The sequence below is a fragment of the Oryzias latipes genome, chromosome 18 (assembly GCF_053564925.1).
Source record: "Oryzias latipes strain Hd-rR chromosome 18, Olatipes_Hd-rR_3.1".
Lineage (NCBI taxonomy): Eukaryota > Metazoa > Chordata > Actinopteri > Beloniformes > Adrianichthyidae > Oryzias > Oryzias latipes.
In genome coordinates, this window is record NC_136254.1 from 35,800,154 (window position 1) to 35,815,486 (window position 15,333).

The 15,333-nt window shown below is 45.6% G+C and overlaps 2 protein-coding genes and 1 long non-coding RNA gene across 4 annotated transcripts in view; 2 read left to right on the plus strand and 1 right to left on the minus strand.

Annotated features, from left to right (window-relative positions):
* olgc8 (membrane guanylyl cyclase) lies at nt 1-13,859 on the minus strand. Of its 2 annotated transcripts, none has more exon segments than NM_001104651.1 (24): nt 1-341; nt 410-501; nt 577-675; nt 748-900; nt 1,835-1,974; nt 3,062-3,149; nt 3,443-3,536; nt 3,715-3,834; nt 3,924-4,025; nt 5,171-5,219; nt 5,361-5,499; nt 6,489-6,610; nt 6,714-6,857; nt 6,935-7,021; nt 7,100-7,244; nt 8,190-8,262; nt 8,342-8,487; nt 9,045-9,147; nt 10,065-10,169; nt 10,379-10,511; nt 10,597-10,729; nt 11,244-11,355; nt 11,540-11,639; nt 11,736-13,859. In NM_001104651.1, coding segments are annotated over 23 exon segments (2,580 nt in total). In that variant the 5' UTR covers nt 11,570-11,639; nt 11,736-13,859; the 3' UTR covers nt 1-170.
* Nucleotides 6,774-7,873, plus strand: LOC144987439 (uncharacterized). The gene is made up of 3 exons (XR_013651327.1): nt 6,774-6,894; nt 6,973-7,265; nt 7,366-7,873. It is a non-coding gene; the product is annotated as an uncharacterized LOC144987439 (long non-coding RNA).
* LOC101170304 (nephronectin) overlaps nt 12,822-15,333 on the plus strand; it is an 8,132-nt gene continuing 5,620 nt past the window's right edge. Inside the window, exons 1-4 of the mRNA XM_004079541.5 lie at nt 12,822-12,962; nt 13,872-13,972; nt 14,838-14,930; nt 15,201-15,320. Coding sequence (XP_004079589.3) covers nt 12,895-12,962; nt 13,872-13,972; nt 14,838-14,930; nt 15,201-15,320 — 382 coding nt within the window. The 5' untranslated portion in view covers nt 12,822-12,894. The remainder of the gene's footprint in view (nt 12,963-13,871; nt 13,973-14,837; nt 14,931-15,200; nt 15,321-15,333) is intronic.

Below are 15,333 nucleotides of genomic sequence, written 5' to 3' on the forward strand. Positions count from 1 at the left end.
TACAAAATCAACAACAGTTTTAAACATTTCTGCTAAATAAAGAGAAAAAACGGTTTGAGTTTCTACAAAAACGACATTTCCGTCAAACACGTGAGACGCTGAAGCTTCAGGAACCTAACACAAACTCAAACACACGTGTTGGTCCTTCTCTAAACCCACTGAAGGCGTCTTCAGACGGGATCCATGAGGAGATCGTCGCTCAGGAACCCGGGAATGGCCGCTTCCCTCTCTGCCTCCGTCTCCATGGTAACGGCCTTGGTGGGTTCAGACTCCTTCACATCCCTGGTGACCGGAGTGGTCTTCTTCCCCTGCAGCCAGTAGGTCACCATGTCTCCTTTGCCCTGCAGGAACCCGCACAGACGTCACAGGTGGTCCGCCTGCGGCGGCGGTGAAGGACGCCGCGCCTCACCTTGACCTGCTGAACTCCCCGACACTCCAGGACGTAGCCTCCGATCTCCTCCAGCAGGTAGAAGGTGCTGGAGCTGCACTGGATCTTCAGGGCTGCAGAGACAGAACACGTTCATGAAACGCGTCCAGCTTCGGCGCAGAACCTCCCCGTGGGTCAGACAGCATCACCGGTGCTGGTGGACTCCATGCGGGACGCCGTGTTCACCGTGTCCCCAAACAGACAGTACCGCGGCATCTTGGTCCCCACCACTCCGGCCACCACCGGCCCTGAGGAGCACAGGAGAAGCTGTGAGACGGACCCCCCCGCAGGGTTCTGTGGGTCTGCGGGCCGTCCGGTACCAGAGTGGATTCCTGCGCGGATCTGCAGCTGCATGCTGGGTTTGTGGGGGATCCGGAAGGTCTGGCAGACGCCCACCAGGTCCAGAGCCATGCTGGCGATCTCTGAGGCGTGGAGGATGCCGTTCTCCTGAGGAACCCCGGACACCACCATGTCTACGCCCGAGAAGGAACCGAAGGTTATCAGAGGGTTAAGGCTTTTCAAAATAAGAGCCCGATCAGCTGCACAAAAGGTCTGAGTTCTATGAGGGAAACGACGCTGAAGCTTCTGCGGAGCAAAGAAAAGATGAAGACCCAAAACTCTGAGGTTTACACCAGAAAACCAGCTCAGTGGGAGAGTACCGGCTGACAGTTGTGGGTTTGAATCCACCGTCCTACTAAAAGGTGACAGACATGTCTTCCTGTTTGACCCAAGAACAGTAGGAGCAGTCAGACCAAACGTTGTCATGGAGGGATGGAAACCCACGTTTAGAAACAGAAAGAGTCATGGATAAAATACTGAATGTAATAAATGTGACCAAAAAGACTGAAACTGTGGTTTTAACTGTGGTGAAAGGTTTGACTGACATCTGTACCAAACCCAGAAACCTGCAGGAAACCTGCTTTACTATCACTTCCTGTTCAACTCTCAAAACCAGAATATAAGGCCATGTTCAACCAAAAAGCTTTATAAAACTCAAGGAGGCTGTGTGAGAGTCAGACACAAAAACTAAAGTTCAGATGAAAATGTTGGTGTCCAGACCAAACCAAACCAAACCAAACCAAACCAAACCAAACCAAACCAAACCAAACCAAACCAAACCAAACCAAACCTCTGATGCTTTTAAAGAAGCTCTGACATCCTTTAGGTAAATATGAGAAAAGGAAAAGCTTTTTGATGGACTGCTCCTTTGAGGAAATGTCACAGATGAGAGGGTCATCAAAAACACGTGAAGAATGGCGTTCCAGCTCCAGACGCCATGTGTGCGGTCAGTAAGGAGCCGGTACCAACGACTAGAGTGCGGCGGATGTTTGAAGCTTTTTAAGGGTGAAATGTGTGGCTAAAGCAGTAAGGCAGACACAAACGTCAGACATGAAGTGTGATCCTCACAGGCGTCGCCGATGGTCTCCACCTTGTACACGTCATAGTTGTCAATGATGTTGTCAAAGGTTGTGTAGAGCTTGTTGAGGAAGTCCACCACCTGGTACGGCGTGCTGCTGCTGGACAGCTGAGTGAAGCCAACGATGTCGCTGTGGTCCAACCGGGACAGCACCAGAGGAACGCCAAGAGAAAGCAAAGCATGGAAACTGGATCACATGGGAGTTCTGACAAACTGGATCCACCTGGACTGAACTGGACCAGAAACTACACGGACCGGGGAGATTTATGGGTCTAATAAACCCATTTGATACCATAAACCATGAGATTCTATAGAATAACCTGGATTATAGGGCATTAGAGGTGAAGGATCACAATGGAAGAACAACAACAGAAGTTGTTACGGTCGCAGGATTATTGTTCAGATTGTCACATGTGGCGTCCCACAAGGGTCAGTGTTAGGACCCAAAGTACTGACATTTTATTCTAACCATTTCAGTCGAGTATGTAAAATATTGAAGACTGTTTGTTTTGTTTTGTCACACGAAAACTTATTAGAGAGCGCCAGAAAAAATAGAATGGTTTATTCTTAATAAGTTAACAATAATTGATTTGATTTATTTCAGGCAATTTTAGCAAAAAACAAAAGATGAAAGGTATAAATCCCAATTTGACCAAAACAAAAAGGATTTTCTTAGGATGATGCACAAAGCAACGTTTTCCATAGAAGGAAAAATATTGTAGGGTTCTCCAGAGAACGATGCCTGACTTGGATTCTCTACGACTCTCTTGTTCTTCCATATGTTCTCAGTGTGGAGCAGTTAAAAACACGTTATTAGATGTATGACTCTCAGATTTGTTTTCCTTTGAATAAATATTCTTTAAATTTGATATTTGACTGTGAACTCGAGTCGTGTAATGGCAGTTTGAGTATTAAATGTGGATGTGCTGGCATGTGTGTATAGAGTTTCTGGTGTTCAAAGCATTTTAATAAATAATCAAATGAAATCTAAAATAAGCTCCGCCCCCTCTTGAACAGACTGTTGGAACCTCATCAACAGTGGTCATTCTCTTAAATGTTTTGGTTTTGTTACTTCTCCTGTTTGCTTTAATACTTTTTTAAAGATCTTTCTAAAGTCTTCCAGGCCCGTCTAGATAAAATAAAGGGGATAAACTGAAAAGCCGACTTTTCTGACGGTTTTGGACACACATCTCAGACGGGCGTAGAGCTGGACCCACCTGAAGAAGACGGTGGCGCTGACGTAGCTCTGCGCCTGCGACGGTTTCCCCTGACGTAGATCGTCGGCGACCTGCTTTGGGAGCATACCTGCAGCAACCAAAAACTGTTGCAACTGTTCGTAGACGTGACGAGGCGGTTGTGTACTTTGAAACAGACACTCTGATAGGATAAAGCCTACAGTTTGTCAGAATACCGGTCCAAATGTGTGATTTAAATGTTAAATGTCTGGTGAAGAACACAACTATGAAGTAGCAGATGAAGATTACAGGAAATCAAGAATTTGGGTTTTAATCTGAGATATGATCATATCATCTGCATAGAAGTGATGATGCAAACAACCAGCAGATCAGCTGGATATCAACGATGTGGATGCGTCTCACTGTAAAGCAGCCGGTCGGTTTTCTGTTTCTCGTGGGTCAGATCCTGAGTCCGCTCGGCCACCAGGACCTCCAGGTGTTTGCTGTACTTCTCCATCTGAGAAGAACAGGTGGATAAAAAACAGAAGAAGAGCGGGAAATGAAGCCGTCAAAGAGGATTTAGGAATGTCTGAAGAGTTAAAAACATGCCATGCTTTGACAGAACGGGAGACTTTCCATCAGATACGATGAACGGTTGAAGATGGGGTCTTTATGTGTGGATGTTGGGTTTTTACCAGGTTCATCATCATGTCCACTGGGCTGACTTTAATGGGGTTGATCCGGTGGACAAACTTTTTAATTTGCTCAAAGGTGGGCCGGTGGGCGGGGTTATGAGAACGGCACCGACGAATCAGCTACAAGAACACACGTGGGTCAAAAACAGGAACAGAAAGAGGTAAGACGGGCAGTTTTAGTGAACATCAGGAAGGGGTTTCCTCCTCACATCGACGTAGTCAGCGGGGCAGGGGCAGGTGTTGTCGGTTTTACTGGAGATCAGCTCAGGCAGAGGAGGACACCAACCACAGTCCAGACTGGACTCTTCTGCCTGAGAAACGAGGATGATAAGCACAATGTGCAGCTGAAGAGCATCACTACCAGGTTTCAGTGTTTCCTCGTTATGTCCTGGTATGACTTTCCCGCTCACTGTTTCACAGATTTTTAGTAGAATTTTGTACACTGCATTGTGTTCTGTGTCCTGATTGGCTGTAGAGCATGTCAATCAATCTCCTCCGTGACGTTTTTCCTGTACAGAAATCGTTCAGTTTGTCAAATCTACATAAATCTTTGATCGTGATCCGATCGTTGTTATCATTTTATGATCCTAAACACATTTTTCCATAAAGGTTTGAACTTTAAATGAGAGAGAAAAGTGTAGAAATGTTCATGTGTGTCTGAGAAACGTGGAAAATGTGTGTAGTGACGAGTTTTACAGCCTCAAACATCTAAACAAAGATCCTCCTGGGACAAACAAAGGAACAAGTCTATTCTTTAACAACACCGATATAATAAAGCAAACATGAACTAGATTCAGAAGAAGGTTTGAGTTGATCGTTTTATGCTTTTAGATGATTAACAACATTTGTAGAATAACTAACTGCAGCTTTAGCTAAACAATGTGTCGTCATACTTTCAGTCCAGCTCAAAGTTTTCAATCAGAAAATCGTTTTCAGGTGAAAACTATAAAGAATCTCAACCTTCATTTCTCTAAATAAACTGTTTTGTAAAATAACCTAAATAATGAAACTAAAGTTCTTCACGTTTGAGGAGCTACAGACCACAGAGGTTGAAATGACGGCTCATGTTGTTGTAAGTTTCTCCATTTAAACTCCTTAACATCCGAGCTTTGGCTCCAGTGGTTACGTTCTTTGGAATACTGTGACTCTTCAACCATCCACAGTAAAGTATTACTGTGATCACTGATATACAACACATTACTGAGGTGGTTGTGTAATCATTGTAAATCAGCTGTAAATCAGCTGATTCTGGTGCATCAGAATCAGCTGATTTATCTTCATGGCGTAAACTGATGAAGACTGTTATTAAATGTCACCGACGACACCTCCGGTGATAAACGGTTAAACTGATAGTATCACAAACAGTGGTTGTCAAAGCTGCAGTCATTTTTCCCTCTTTTTAAAAACATTTGTGTTTCATCATGAAGCAAAATCAGTGGTTGACACTTGGACTTACAGGGACGGGGTCATTCCGAGTGGCTATCTCCAGGAGAATTATGGAATAACTGGGAAAACACAAGTTCAGAGGTCAGTAGCAAAACTTTTGTCTTTCCTTTAAATGCGGTGCTTTGTTGTGTTCACTTTAATCTTGATGTACGGCAAGTATCCATTGACTGAGTGTGTTTAAAATGTATTCGTTTTAGCACCTGAAGACGTCTCCAGCTAGCGTTGGTTCCATGTTGGAGTTCTGAAACTCGGGTGGCATGTACACCTCCATGAGCCTCTGCTGATAGGTAGACAGCGGTTCGGTCCCATCGTCTCTGCGGTACATCCTCAGTCCATAATCTGGCAGCAAAGATCACATCCATCAAACAGGTAGAAGAGGTTTTCAGTTCACTCATTGCAGCAGGTTTACGTCTGTGGTCTCAAAGTGACGCTTTGTACACAAACACTATCAAGAAACAAGCAAAGAGCTCGGTGGTCTTGTGGGGCGGCAGTGGTTGAGCAGGTCGGCCAATCGCTGGGGCTCGATCCCTGCTACACCCAGCCAACCATTTCCTTTGGCAAAACACTTCACCCTCACTGATGTAGCCCAGGGCAGATGTGGCTACAGCAATAGCTCACCATCACCAAGTATGAATGAGGAGTGAATGTTAATGGAGACACATTGTAAGCACTTTGATCGTCTGGAAAAATCCAATCCATTATCTTTAATAATATAGACAAGTCTGCTTATGTTTTCTGTAGATCCTTGATTTCTTAACTTGGATTGACAGTTTTTAAATTAAATTCTTAATGCAATATTCAAATAAATCTATTCTCAGTCTCTATTTCATATTGCAATTCCTCGACTTGAAAAGGATCGTATCATTGCACAAGTTTAACTTAGAAATAAATGGGGGCTTGTCCGGGATCAAAATATAGGACTTAGTATATGTGGTTCATACCAATACTCTGAAGAAGACTGTTGGACATTTTCCTAAACAGTTTTCCCGATGAAGCATTTTTGAATCATTCCTATGCACTATTTGAGAAACGACCACAAACATCCAAGTCTGCATTTATTTTTATCCTCCAGGACCCCGTAAACCTAAACTTTTTCAAATTATTTTTTTTTAACGTTTTCTTAAATGGGATTTAAAAAAGAATATGTATACCGATATTTCTGCATTCATTTGTTATGAAATATTGTTTCCTTAGAGGCGATAGTCAGCAATGAGGTTTCTAATGGCACCAAAAAACGTATTTAATGAATTTTTCACTTTGAGTAAAATGTTGAAAACATTTTAGCCTATTTTAGGAATGTATCCGTGACATCAAACCCCTCCTTTAACCTGTTATTTTGCAGACCCAGCGGTCATCCAAGACACAGTTCATAGACTTCAGTCGCCCGTGACAGATCTTGTGCTGGTGGAGATACGACATCCCTCTGGCGATGTCCGCAGCAAAGGAGAATCTGTCAGACAGTCACAGTAATATGATTATGATTACTTACATTTGTCCAAACAAGCATTGTTCATTGAAAACAGCTGTGTCTGCAGATGGACAGGAAAGTTCACCTGAAGCCCCAGTTGATTGGGATCTCCTCGTTAAGAAGGACATCGTTAAGGCTTCCCTTTGGGCAATACTCTGTTATTATGGCGATGTTTGGAACCTCAATACAGCCTCCAATAAACTTGCAGAGATTGGGGTGATCCAGTTCCCTGGTTCAGGAGAAAACAGAGGACTTGGACAGAGGAGGTGGTTTGATAAATGAGAACTCATGTTGGGCATTTGTTACCTGACTTGTTTGACTTCTTGTCTGATGGTTTTGGACAGTGAGAACATCTTTGTCTGGATTATCTTGATGGCTACGGTCCTGCCGTCACTGTTGGAGAAAGAGCTTGTAACTATGACACCAGTGAGGCCAGGCTAACCAGCTGCCACAAAACATCAAGAACAGTACTATATCCCGGTGCAGATGAATGGAGTCTTTCGGGTTCCAGGTTGTCCTGTACAGGAATTGAGCCCAGTCAGACAGCTGGTGTTGCTGTCACAGTTCCCCACAGGAACACTCATTATACTGCCCATGGTCATTCGTGATTCCTGATCTGTACAGATAAGAGCACTGTGTGAGTAACAATCCTATCTCTAACTTCTTTACAACTTGTTTTTGGGTGTTATTCCACCCATCCATCTGGTTTTTACACCTACTGAATGAATCCCTTCTAGGGTCACAGGATTATTGTTGGCCAAAGTTGGAAAGTGGAATGCATCAAACCCTGTGATGGACTGGCAAACCATCCAAGATGAAACTTAACCTTACCATGGACATTTATGCCAATTCATGCCAATCACCAAACTCCTTATGGTCCTGTGGTGGACTGTAGGACTATGTAGTTTCTATCCCTCCCCTACTGTCCCCAAAACTGAAGGAACCAGTAAAGAAATCCGACAGATGGGTTGAAAAGTAGCAATCAAACAAATGAGATTAGTTTGATTGGTAAGATTTTGATTGTAAGATCCTCTAAAAATGGAAGGCACAGGTTCCACATCCTGGAACCTAAATATTGTCTTGTACTCATGCAAGTAATCCTTATCTCATTGGACTTAAACCAAGCCGGCATCTTGTTCTCCTTATTTGGCTGCAAATCAAAATGTTGCAGTTCCTCCAAAGACCACCGGAGGCAGTTTACAGAGGGACGCAATTTTCCATTGACTTCCATGTTAAAAAGTCGAATTTGACACCAAAAATAAATGTTATCAAAAACATTTATGTTTAAATTCTTGTTTTTGATTCATACAAACTTGGGTTGGGAGATTTATTTTATTATTTTAAATCTGCTTTTTTGGTTTTGAATGTGTTTAAACTTGAACATCTTTAGGGAAGCCTGTGGTTTTGATTGGCAGGTGGGTGGACCCAGCAGAGGGTCATCTAGACTTTTCTCATTGAACTGCCATTTTTGCAACATTGAGTCGGGTGGCGTACACTAAGGTCAACTTAACCAATCAGCCTGAACTTAACCCCAGCCCTTTTAATCTGGATTTTGGAGTACCTTGTTTGATCATTGAGAAGTCGATGATCCAGCTCTCGTCCCACAGCAGCTTCTCCTTCTGGTACCTCAGCCACTACAAAGACAAAATCTTTTGAGCATTAAATCCATTATTGTTTGGCGGTTTGACTTTCTTTCAGCTGTGTGAGTCTCACCACTGCAGTGAGGATGAAGGACAAGCAGAACAGGCTGACCGGCAGACTGATGGCCATTTTGGTCGTCATGGTCATGGGACAATCGCCACAGTCGGCTGGACAGGTGGAGCAAAACTCCCCCTCCTCACAAACATTGTTACCACAAACTGAAGGAAGGGGGGATAAATGAAAAACTGTTACTTGTTTGGTCTGATATGCTTTAGCAACCAGACAGTACAGAAATCTTCCCAATGCTCAGTGTCCGATGACCTAGACCTGCGCTTGCTTTCCTTCCTTCTTTAGAAGCTGTCAAACTGACAGAGGAATGCTCTACCATGACAGCTTGATTCCAGCTTGTTCCATCGGAATAAATGATAAAATGTTTGATTTTAGAGATTCCAGAATCAGAAGTGGGTCCTTAGAGGAACCAGTGCTGCAGGAACAAGGTAAGCTTCAGGTACAGATGACTCATCAACACTAGTGACTTTGAGCTGGATTCAAGTAGTAGAGACAATGTTCTTTTCAACGACAAAAGCTTTTGCAATTTTCAGGACCTAATATGGGTAGTTCATTAAAAATGGGAGAAAACAACAGCAACCAAAGGAGCTGCTCTGGTCAAATGAAACCCTGTGGCTATCTGGAACAAGATCCATTAACTAACCCCAGACTTACCCTATGTTGTCAGTTGATGGTTGTCATTGGGATGAACACATAAAAAACCTACCCATAGCTGGCAGCACAGTACTTTTGGCCTCCAGGGCAGCCTGCATGATTCCAACTCGTATGTGAGCAATGAGGGAGGTCAAGCCTGCATGAAGAAGAACCACCTGCAACATTTGGGTGGAGCTTGAGAATAGTTTCCATGGTTTATCAAAGACAAAGCAGTCACAACAGATCAAAGATGACCAAACTGTCTGCAGTAGTAGCTACACATTGATGGTTTGGGGAATCTTGTTGTTTTGTCAAAATAGATCCTCACCTTCAAAGGAACCTAAAAAATCCTGAACACCTGAGTGACAAACGGCAGTTTGTCATCTGCATAAAACGACACACTTGAGTGTTTAGTACGGTGTGTGACAGATGTAAATCCTCAAGACTTCAATAAAGCCAAACTAAGACCCATTCATCCATTTTCCCAACCTGCTAGACCCCTTTTGGGGTCAGAGGGTTGCCAGAGCATGTGCCGGCTACTGTTGGGCGAAGGCAGGGTACACCCTTGATGGGTTATCAGACTGTGGGAGGAAGTTGGCAAAATGATGAAGAAACAGTTTTCTGTACTATTGAAGGTCCACACTATTGGTAGGCAGGTCCAGGGCTAAGGGCAGATGTGAGGGGTATGTTTGAAACCAAGATGGAATCTGGCTCTTGGCGCCCAACCCTGGCCTACACCTTTTGGCAATCCCAGAAAAGCAGTATTTTAAATAAAAGGTCATGAGACAGTTCTGGGCTTGTGGTGCAATAGAACCATAAAAATCTCAAATCTGTTCTACTCTTTGGCGCTTTCAACACATTTTTGGAAGGAATTTGTAGACACTTGTCTTTCTCCTTCTTTACTCATCAGTTATGTCCTTTCAGTGGAATAGGACTTGTTTAGAAGAACCCATCACTGTCACAGATTGGGTTTGTGGTAGCACATCTGCCATGAGTAAAACGTTATTCAGTTTTTGCCTGTTTTTTGCCGTTTCAAAGACCAGTTTTGACACCTCGACCTGACTGAGACACCATCTATGGTACTTCTGGTTACCTTGGCAGTCCAGTTGGTCTGGGACATCTTGCCGGAGGTGGAAATGGTGTGGGTGAAGATTTTTCCATCATCAGGGATCCAGGGGCCACAGATGCTCTCTGTTGTCTGTCAGGAGGGGAAGATCTGAGCGTCAGGTGGGTGTTTAACCATCAGACCACGGCATATGTATCAGAACTGTTTTGTTAAATCCTCTTCCTGTTGCTAAATCTAAATGTTTTTGTGTATTCTGTCTACCATGTGTTGTCCTCCAGCTGCCTCAGAGGACTGACACTTCCTCTAAAATGAAGATGAACTGAAATCATCAAATCCTTCACCATGTATCCCAGAGGACAGGAGTGGATGTTAGCGTGATGAATGCAGCAGTTCTCTCCGTTGGCGTCTTTCCAGTTTGCAGGACACTCGTGACGTTCGCAGAAGCTCCGAGCTGAAGCGGCGTCTGTTATGTCACTGAAACACCACAAAAGCACATCAGCAGCTCAGATCGGGCAGGCAGACTGGACGACCGGTCAGTCCCATGCAGTAACAGATTCACCTCTGAGTGAAGATGTGGTTTTGGATCGCCCAGTCGTAGAAAGAGTCGCGGGCCGTGACAGAATATGTGACGCTGAACACCTCCCCGCTCTTCACCAGCTCTGGAGGACGGACGACCCACGCCATCTCCAGACCTGAACGACACAAACACCCTCAAATGGAAGCATCCAGACTTCTGCTTCATTCTCAACGTTTACTCCATCATTTCATTACTAGTGATACGCAGGTCCAGCTGTCAGCGATTCGTAACATCCAGAGTTGAGTTTCTACCAATTTTATTCATGAAAAAGCTTTTATTCCTAAAATTTAATAACTGTCACTGCTGCATTCTGGGTAGCTGCATGTGATCATAAAAACCAGGAGCATCACAGAGCAGAGATCCACTTATGTCTTTAGTGAAAAGGCAGATTGATAAATGTTTTTGTCTTTAGGAATTATTGCTCTGATAAGAACCTTTGATGGACAAACTTACAGTTAAAGAAGTTAAAAGCGTCACAAATACTGTAGGAAGACATAAAACCTCTAAAACCTTCATGTAAGGTTCTGACGTTTGAAGATGAACAGAACTGTCCTCACACAGAACCCACCCATCCTCATTGAACAGAACCATCCTCACAGAACAGAACCACGTTCCCGGGTCGGACTCACCTCCACAGTCAATCATGTTGAACTCGTTGGGTCCCTGCAGAGGCCAGCAGTCGTACTCGCTGTTGTCCAAGTCGTGCCAACAACACACAGGACCAACACAACAAACACACACCTGGTGCACAACAAACAAAAAGAAACAAAACAAATACAAAGGTTTGTAAATTTCAGTAAATCCTGTTTTCTTTTCTGGGTAAAAATAAAAGCTGAAGTGCAGCTTCCTGCTGGATCTTCACTCTCCGGTTGACATGTAGCCTCAGTAACTGAACACCTGAACGTGGAGTTTCCAAAAGTCTCACCAGAACCAGAACCTGGACCCATTTCTTCATGCTGTCGGTCAGACGGAGACAGGCGGACTGATGGACGGACGATGAAGAACATCTGAATAAGTGAGAAGAGCTGGAGGAGGAGAACCCTGGAATCAGATGGGTGAACCAGTGACGCCCCCTGGTGGATAAACTGGTGTTGAACAAGCAGCAGGAGTTTTTACTGCACCTTTTTATGTTGTGCAATTCTGCAGGCTGCAGCCAGGGGTAGTTGCCTTTTTTCAACTAAGTGACTTTAGTTGAAAAGGACCATTGTCGTCATCATTGATGTCACATAACTTCATTTTATGGTTTTGAATGGATCGGACATTATTGTGTTTTATTTTTTAACATTTAATTTTGATTTTTTTTGTGTGAAATGTTTCATTTTTATTCTATTTCAGTTTGTTCTAAAATGCAGTTTTTAAATATGCTTCAGTGTTGAGTGATTTGACCTTCGGGGCCACCGTACAATCTTGAATGATTAATGACATGATAATTAATGGTGGATCAATTACAGTAATCGATGCTTCCAACTATTAATAACCAGGAGTTCAGAGTCTGGCCACAAGGGGGCAGAGTTCAGTCATTTCTGGTTCCGTCCAGTCTGGGAAACTTCAAGGGTTGAGTTGAGAAGCGGGTCCAACAGAACCAAAGCTGGGTCGGTAACCCGTCTTCATCAGAACATGTTTAACGGACTGTTGGACGGTTCATCAAAGGGATGCCGCGAAAAAGGAGATCCACGAGAGGAAAAAACGGTTTTTGTAAAAAAAAAAAAAAACTTTTAGTGTTTTTCCCCAAAATGTTTAGACTAAAGGTCAAAGTTTCTTAGAAAACAAAGCTAAAAATGGTTTGAAACAAGTTTTTTCCTGAAACGTTCGTGAGCGGTTCTGTGGTGACGGGTTCCGTCCCGTTCCGACTTATCTGAACATTTTCCATCAGACGCTCTGTTGAGTCCAAACTTCATGTTCTGGTTCAAATCTGTCAAACATTTCCCGCTCTCCGCACCACAACTCTCACTAAACACTCAACTCCAGCCGTTAATGTGGAATCGGAGCGCGCGCGGTCAAACGTCCCGTGCGCGCGCGCGCGGAGCTGCTACTGCTGAGCTCGCGTGGAAGAGGTTGAGCGTGGAGGAGAGTCTGACACGGAGCAGTGATCGTCTGGATAAAGTCCGTGAACCGGAATCTTCCCGCTGCGTCGCTGCAGTGACCGGAAGCGGAGGATCAAAGAGCGTTGATGACGGAACTCTGAGGATTTGCCTTTTCTGCGTCTCTGGTCTAATCCACCGTTAAACCGGACTCACTCTGGATTAGTTCCCGTTGACCCGTCGTGGGTCCTGAAGGAGGATGCTGGCCCTGGTTCTTCTGGCCCTGACCCAAACCCTGACCCGGAGCCAGCGGCTGGACTACAACAGGTGCGGACTCCACCTTGTTTGTGAGCGTGCAGGAGATCACAGGTTCAGATGTTCCTCCTCTGAGAAACGCGTTTGCTCTGAGTGTTCCTGAACGCATCACTGCTTCTGCAGAGTCCAACGTTTGTTTGGAAAAACGTTTTCCTGCAAATTAATGAGTCCAGACAACACGTTCTGACTGTTCCTGCATGTTCTCCCCCAGAGAACACATGATGGACTGTTCATGTCCATGTTCTGTGAAAGGAGAACATGCAGGAACAGTCCATCATTAACATGTTCTCCCATCGGAGATTCTCCTGTCATAGAACAACATGCAGGAAGAACATGGACACGTTCTGCCTGCATGTTCTTCTCTTAGAGAACGTGGAACAGGAACAGTCCATCATTAACATGTTCTCGCCCCAGAGAACACATGATGGACTGTTCCTGCATGTCATATGAAAGGAGAACATGGAGAAGCAGTCCAACATGAGGAGAACACGTCCATGATGGACTGTTCCTGCACGTTCTCCTCTCTCCTGGACCTTCTAGAAGGTCTGGGGAGTGGAAGGCCTCCTCAGGGGGGGTTCGGCCTCCTCCTCATGACGGCTGAGGCTCTCAGACAGGAGGCATGTGGAGGAGGTGCAGGAGGAGGAGCCCCTCCCTCCGGGGTCTCGTCCTGGTGGCGTTCATGTTGGGACAGGCTCCAGGAAACTGGAGATGCCAGGAATGTTTGGACGCAGCTCCTCGCTCACCCGTCTGGACTGGCAAAGGCTTCTGGGAGTTCCTGCAGTTCTGACACCAGATCTTAGCCCCAAGCGCCCCCCCCACACACACACAGGAAGTTCATCCGATCCTCCGGGTTGTTTGTGTTTTGTTCATCCAGTGGACCCCCCCCAATACTTTTAATGAGTCCATCTCACTTTCTTTCAGCTGGTTGGACCAGGCGGCGCCGTCCGATGGTCTGTGTCGCTATGGCAACAGCGTGGAGTGCTGCTGGGGCTGGAAGCAGGCGGACGGGGGCCGATGTCAACGTGAGGACGCCGTTGAACACGTGTCCGACCTTCACGCCCGTCTGGGTCACGTCTTCCTCACGCTTCTATTTTTTACTCTAGCATCTGTTTTCCAGACCCAGAGAAAACTTTATTGTCACAAACAGAAGCAAGACAATTGGGGAGTTTTCGGGGGATATTATTCAATAAACCATCAATATTTTTATCTTCAGACATTGGACTCATAAATAATCGTCCCAAAACGCTCATGTTCATTAGATTTTAATGATGTCACATCCGCCGTTTAAAAAACAGTAGAGAGCGTCTGAATAGTTTTTCACATTACTCTGCTGCACTGTGAGTGGGGGGGGGGGGGGGGGGGGTTCAGGCACAGCGCTGGTCTTTATGTCTTTGCTCTTCATCCTTTGTCCTGCCTCTTCACGCTGACCTGTGGCGGGTTCAGAACAGGACTGTGGAGCAGTGAGGAGTCACTGTTTGTTTACTTGTGTTTGTTTGTTTGTCGTACTAACAAACAAACAAACAAACAAACTGAATCTGCTGTCAAAACAGAGTTTCAGTGTCGTGGCCGTTTTTCTGTTCAGGCGGGGGGCAGAAGGTTCTGGAAGAACCTCCAGCTTTTGTTGGTTCTGCATGCAGGATCCCTGCAGACGGCTGTGCGTCAGCGGCCTGCCGGTGGTCGGTGCAAAGCCCCCCTTTCTGCCTCATTTGCAGAGCCTCATCTGTCAGTCAGGAGGGTCTTCTGGAATCTGTTAATGGACTGGAACGGGCTAAAGTCTGGCGGCTTTGTTTGTGCTGAGTCATGGAAACGTGTCCGAACTCGACGGGTGACCCTGTGTGTGTGTGTGTCTGTGTGTGTGTGTTGGTGGGTGTGTGTGTGTGTGTGCAGCTCACTGTCAGCACGCCTGCAAACACGGAGACTGTGTCGTACCCGACAGATGCAAGTGCCACCCGGGATTCAGCGGCAAAGCCTGTAACCAAGGTAACCGCCTGACACGCCCACAGTCTTCTGATTTCCCATCATGCTTTGTCAGAAACATTCCTGCCATGCCCGTTTGAGGGCGTGTCCCACCTGCAGACCCTCAAACACACACTGGGTTCAGATTAGAGGCGGCGGCGGCGCTGACTCACATCCTTTCTGGAAACGACTCTGTCATAAAGCTGCTGCGGTGCCCCCCCCCCCATGCAGACACATTTACGCGCTCAGACGCCGCTGAGGTCAGAGGTTAATCCCCCTGGTTGTGTGTTTCAGACCTGAACGAGTGCGGCCTGCGCCCGCGGCCCTGCAAGCACCGCTGCATGAACACGCCGGGCAGCTTCAAGTGCTACTGCCTGGACGGCTACGAGCTGCAGCCGGACGGCAGCTGCAGGAGTGAGTCCAGAGC

What these genes read in the sequence shown, in the direction of transcription:
- olgc8 (XM_020711401.3), bottom strand. Translation starts at nt 11,569, where the DNA reads ATGAAGAAATGGGTCCAGGTTCTGGTTCTG. An exon ending in CCTGTCCTCTGGGATACATG is followed by an intron (nt 10,170 to 10,378) that starts GTGAAGGATTTG and finishes CCCTCCTGACAG; the next exon opens with ACAACAGAGAGCATCTGTGG. An exon ending in AGACCAACTGGACTGCCAAG is followed by an intron (nt 9,148 to 10,064) that starts GTAACCAGAAGT and finishes CAAATGTTGCAG; the next exon opens with GTGGTTCTTCTTCATGCAGG.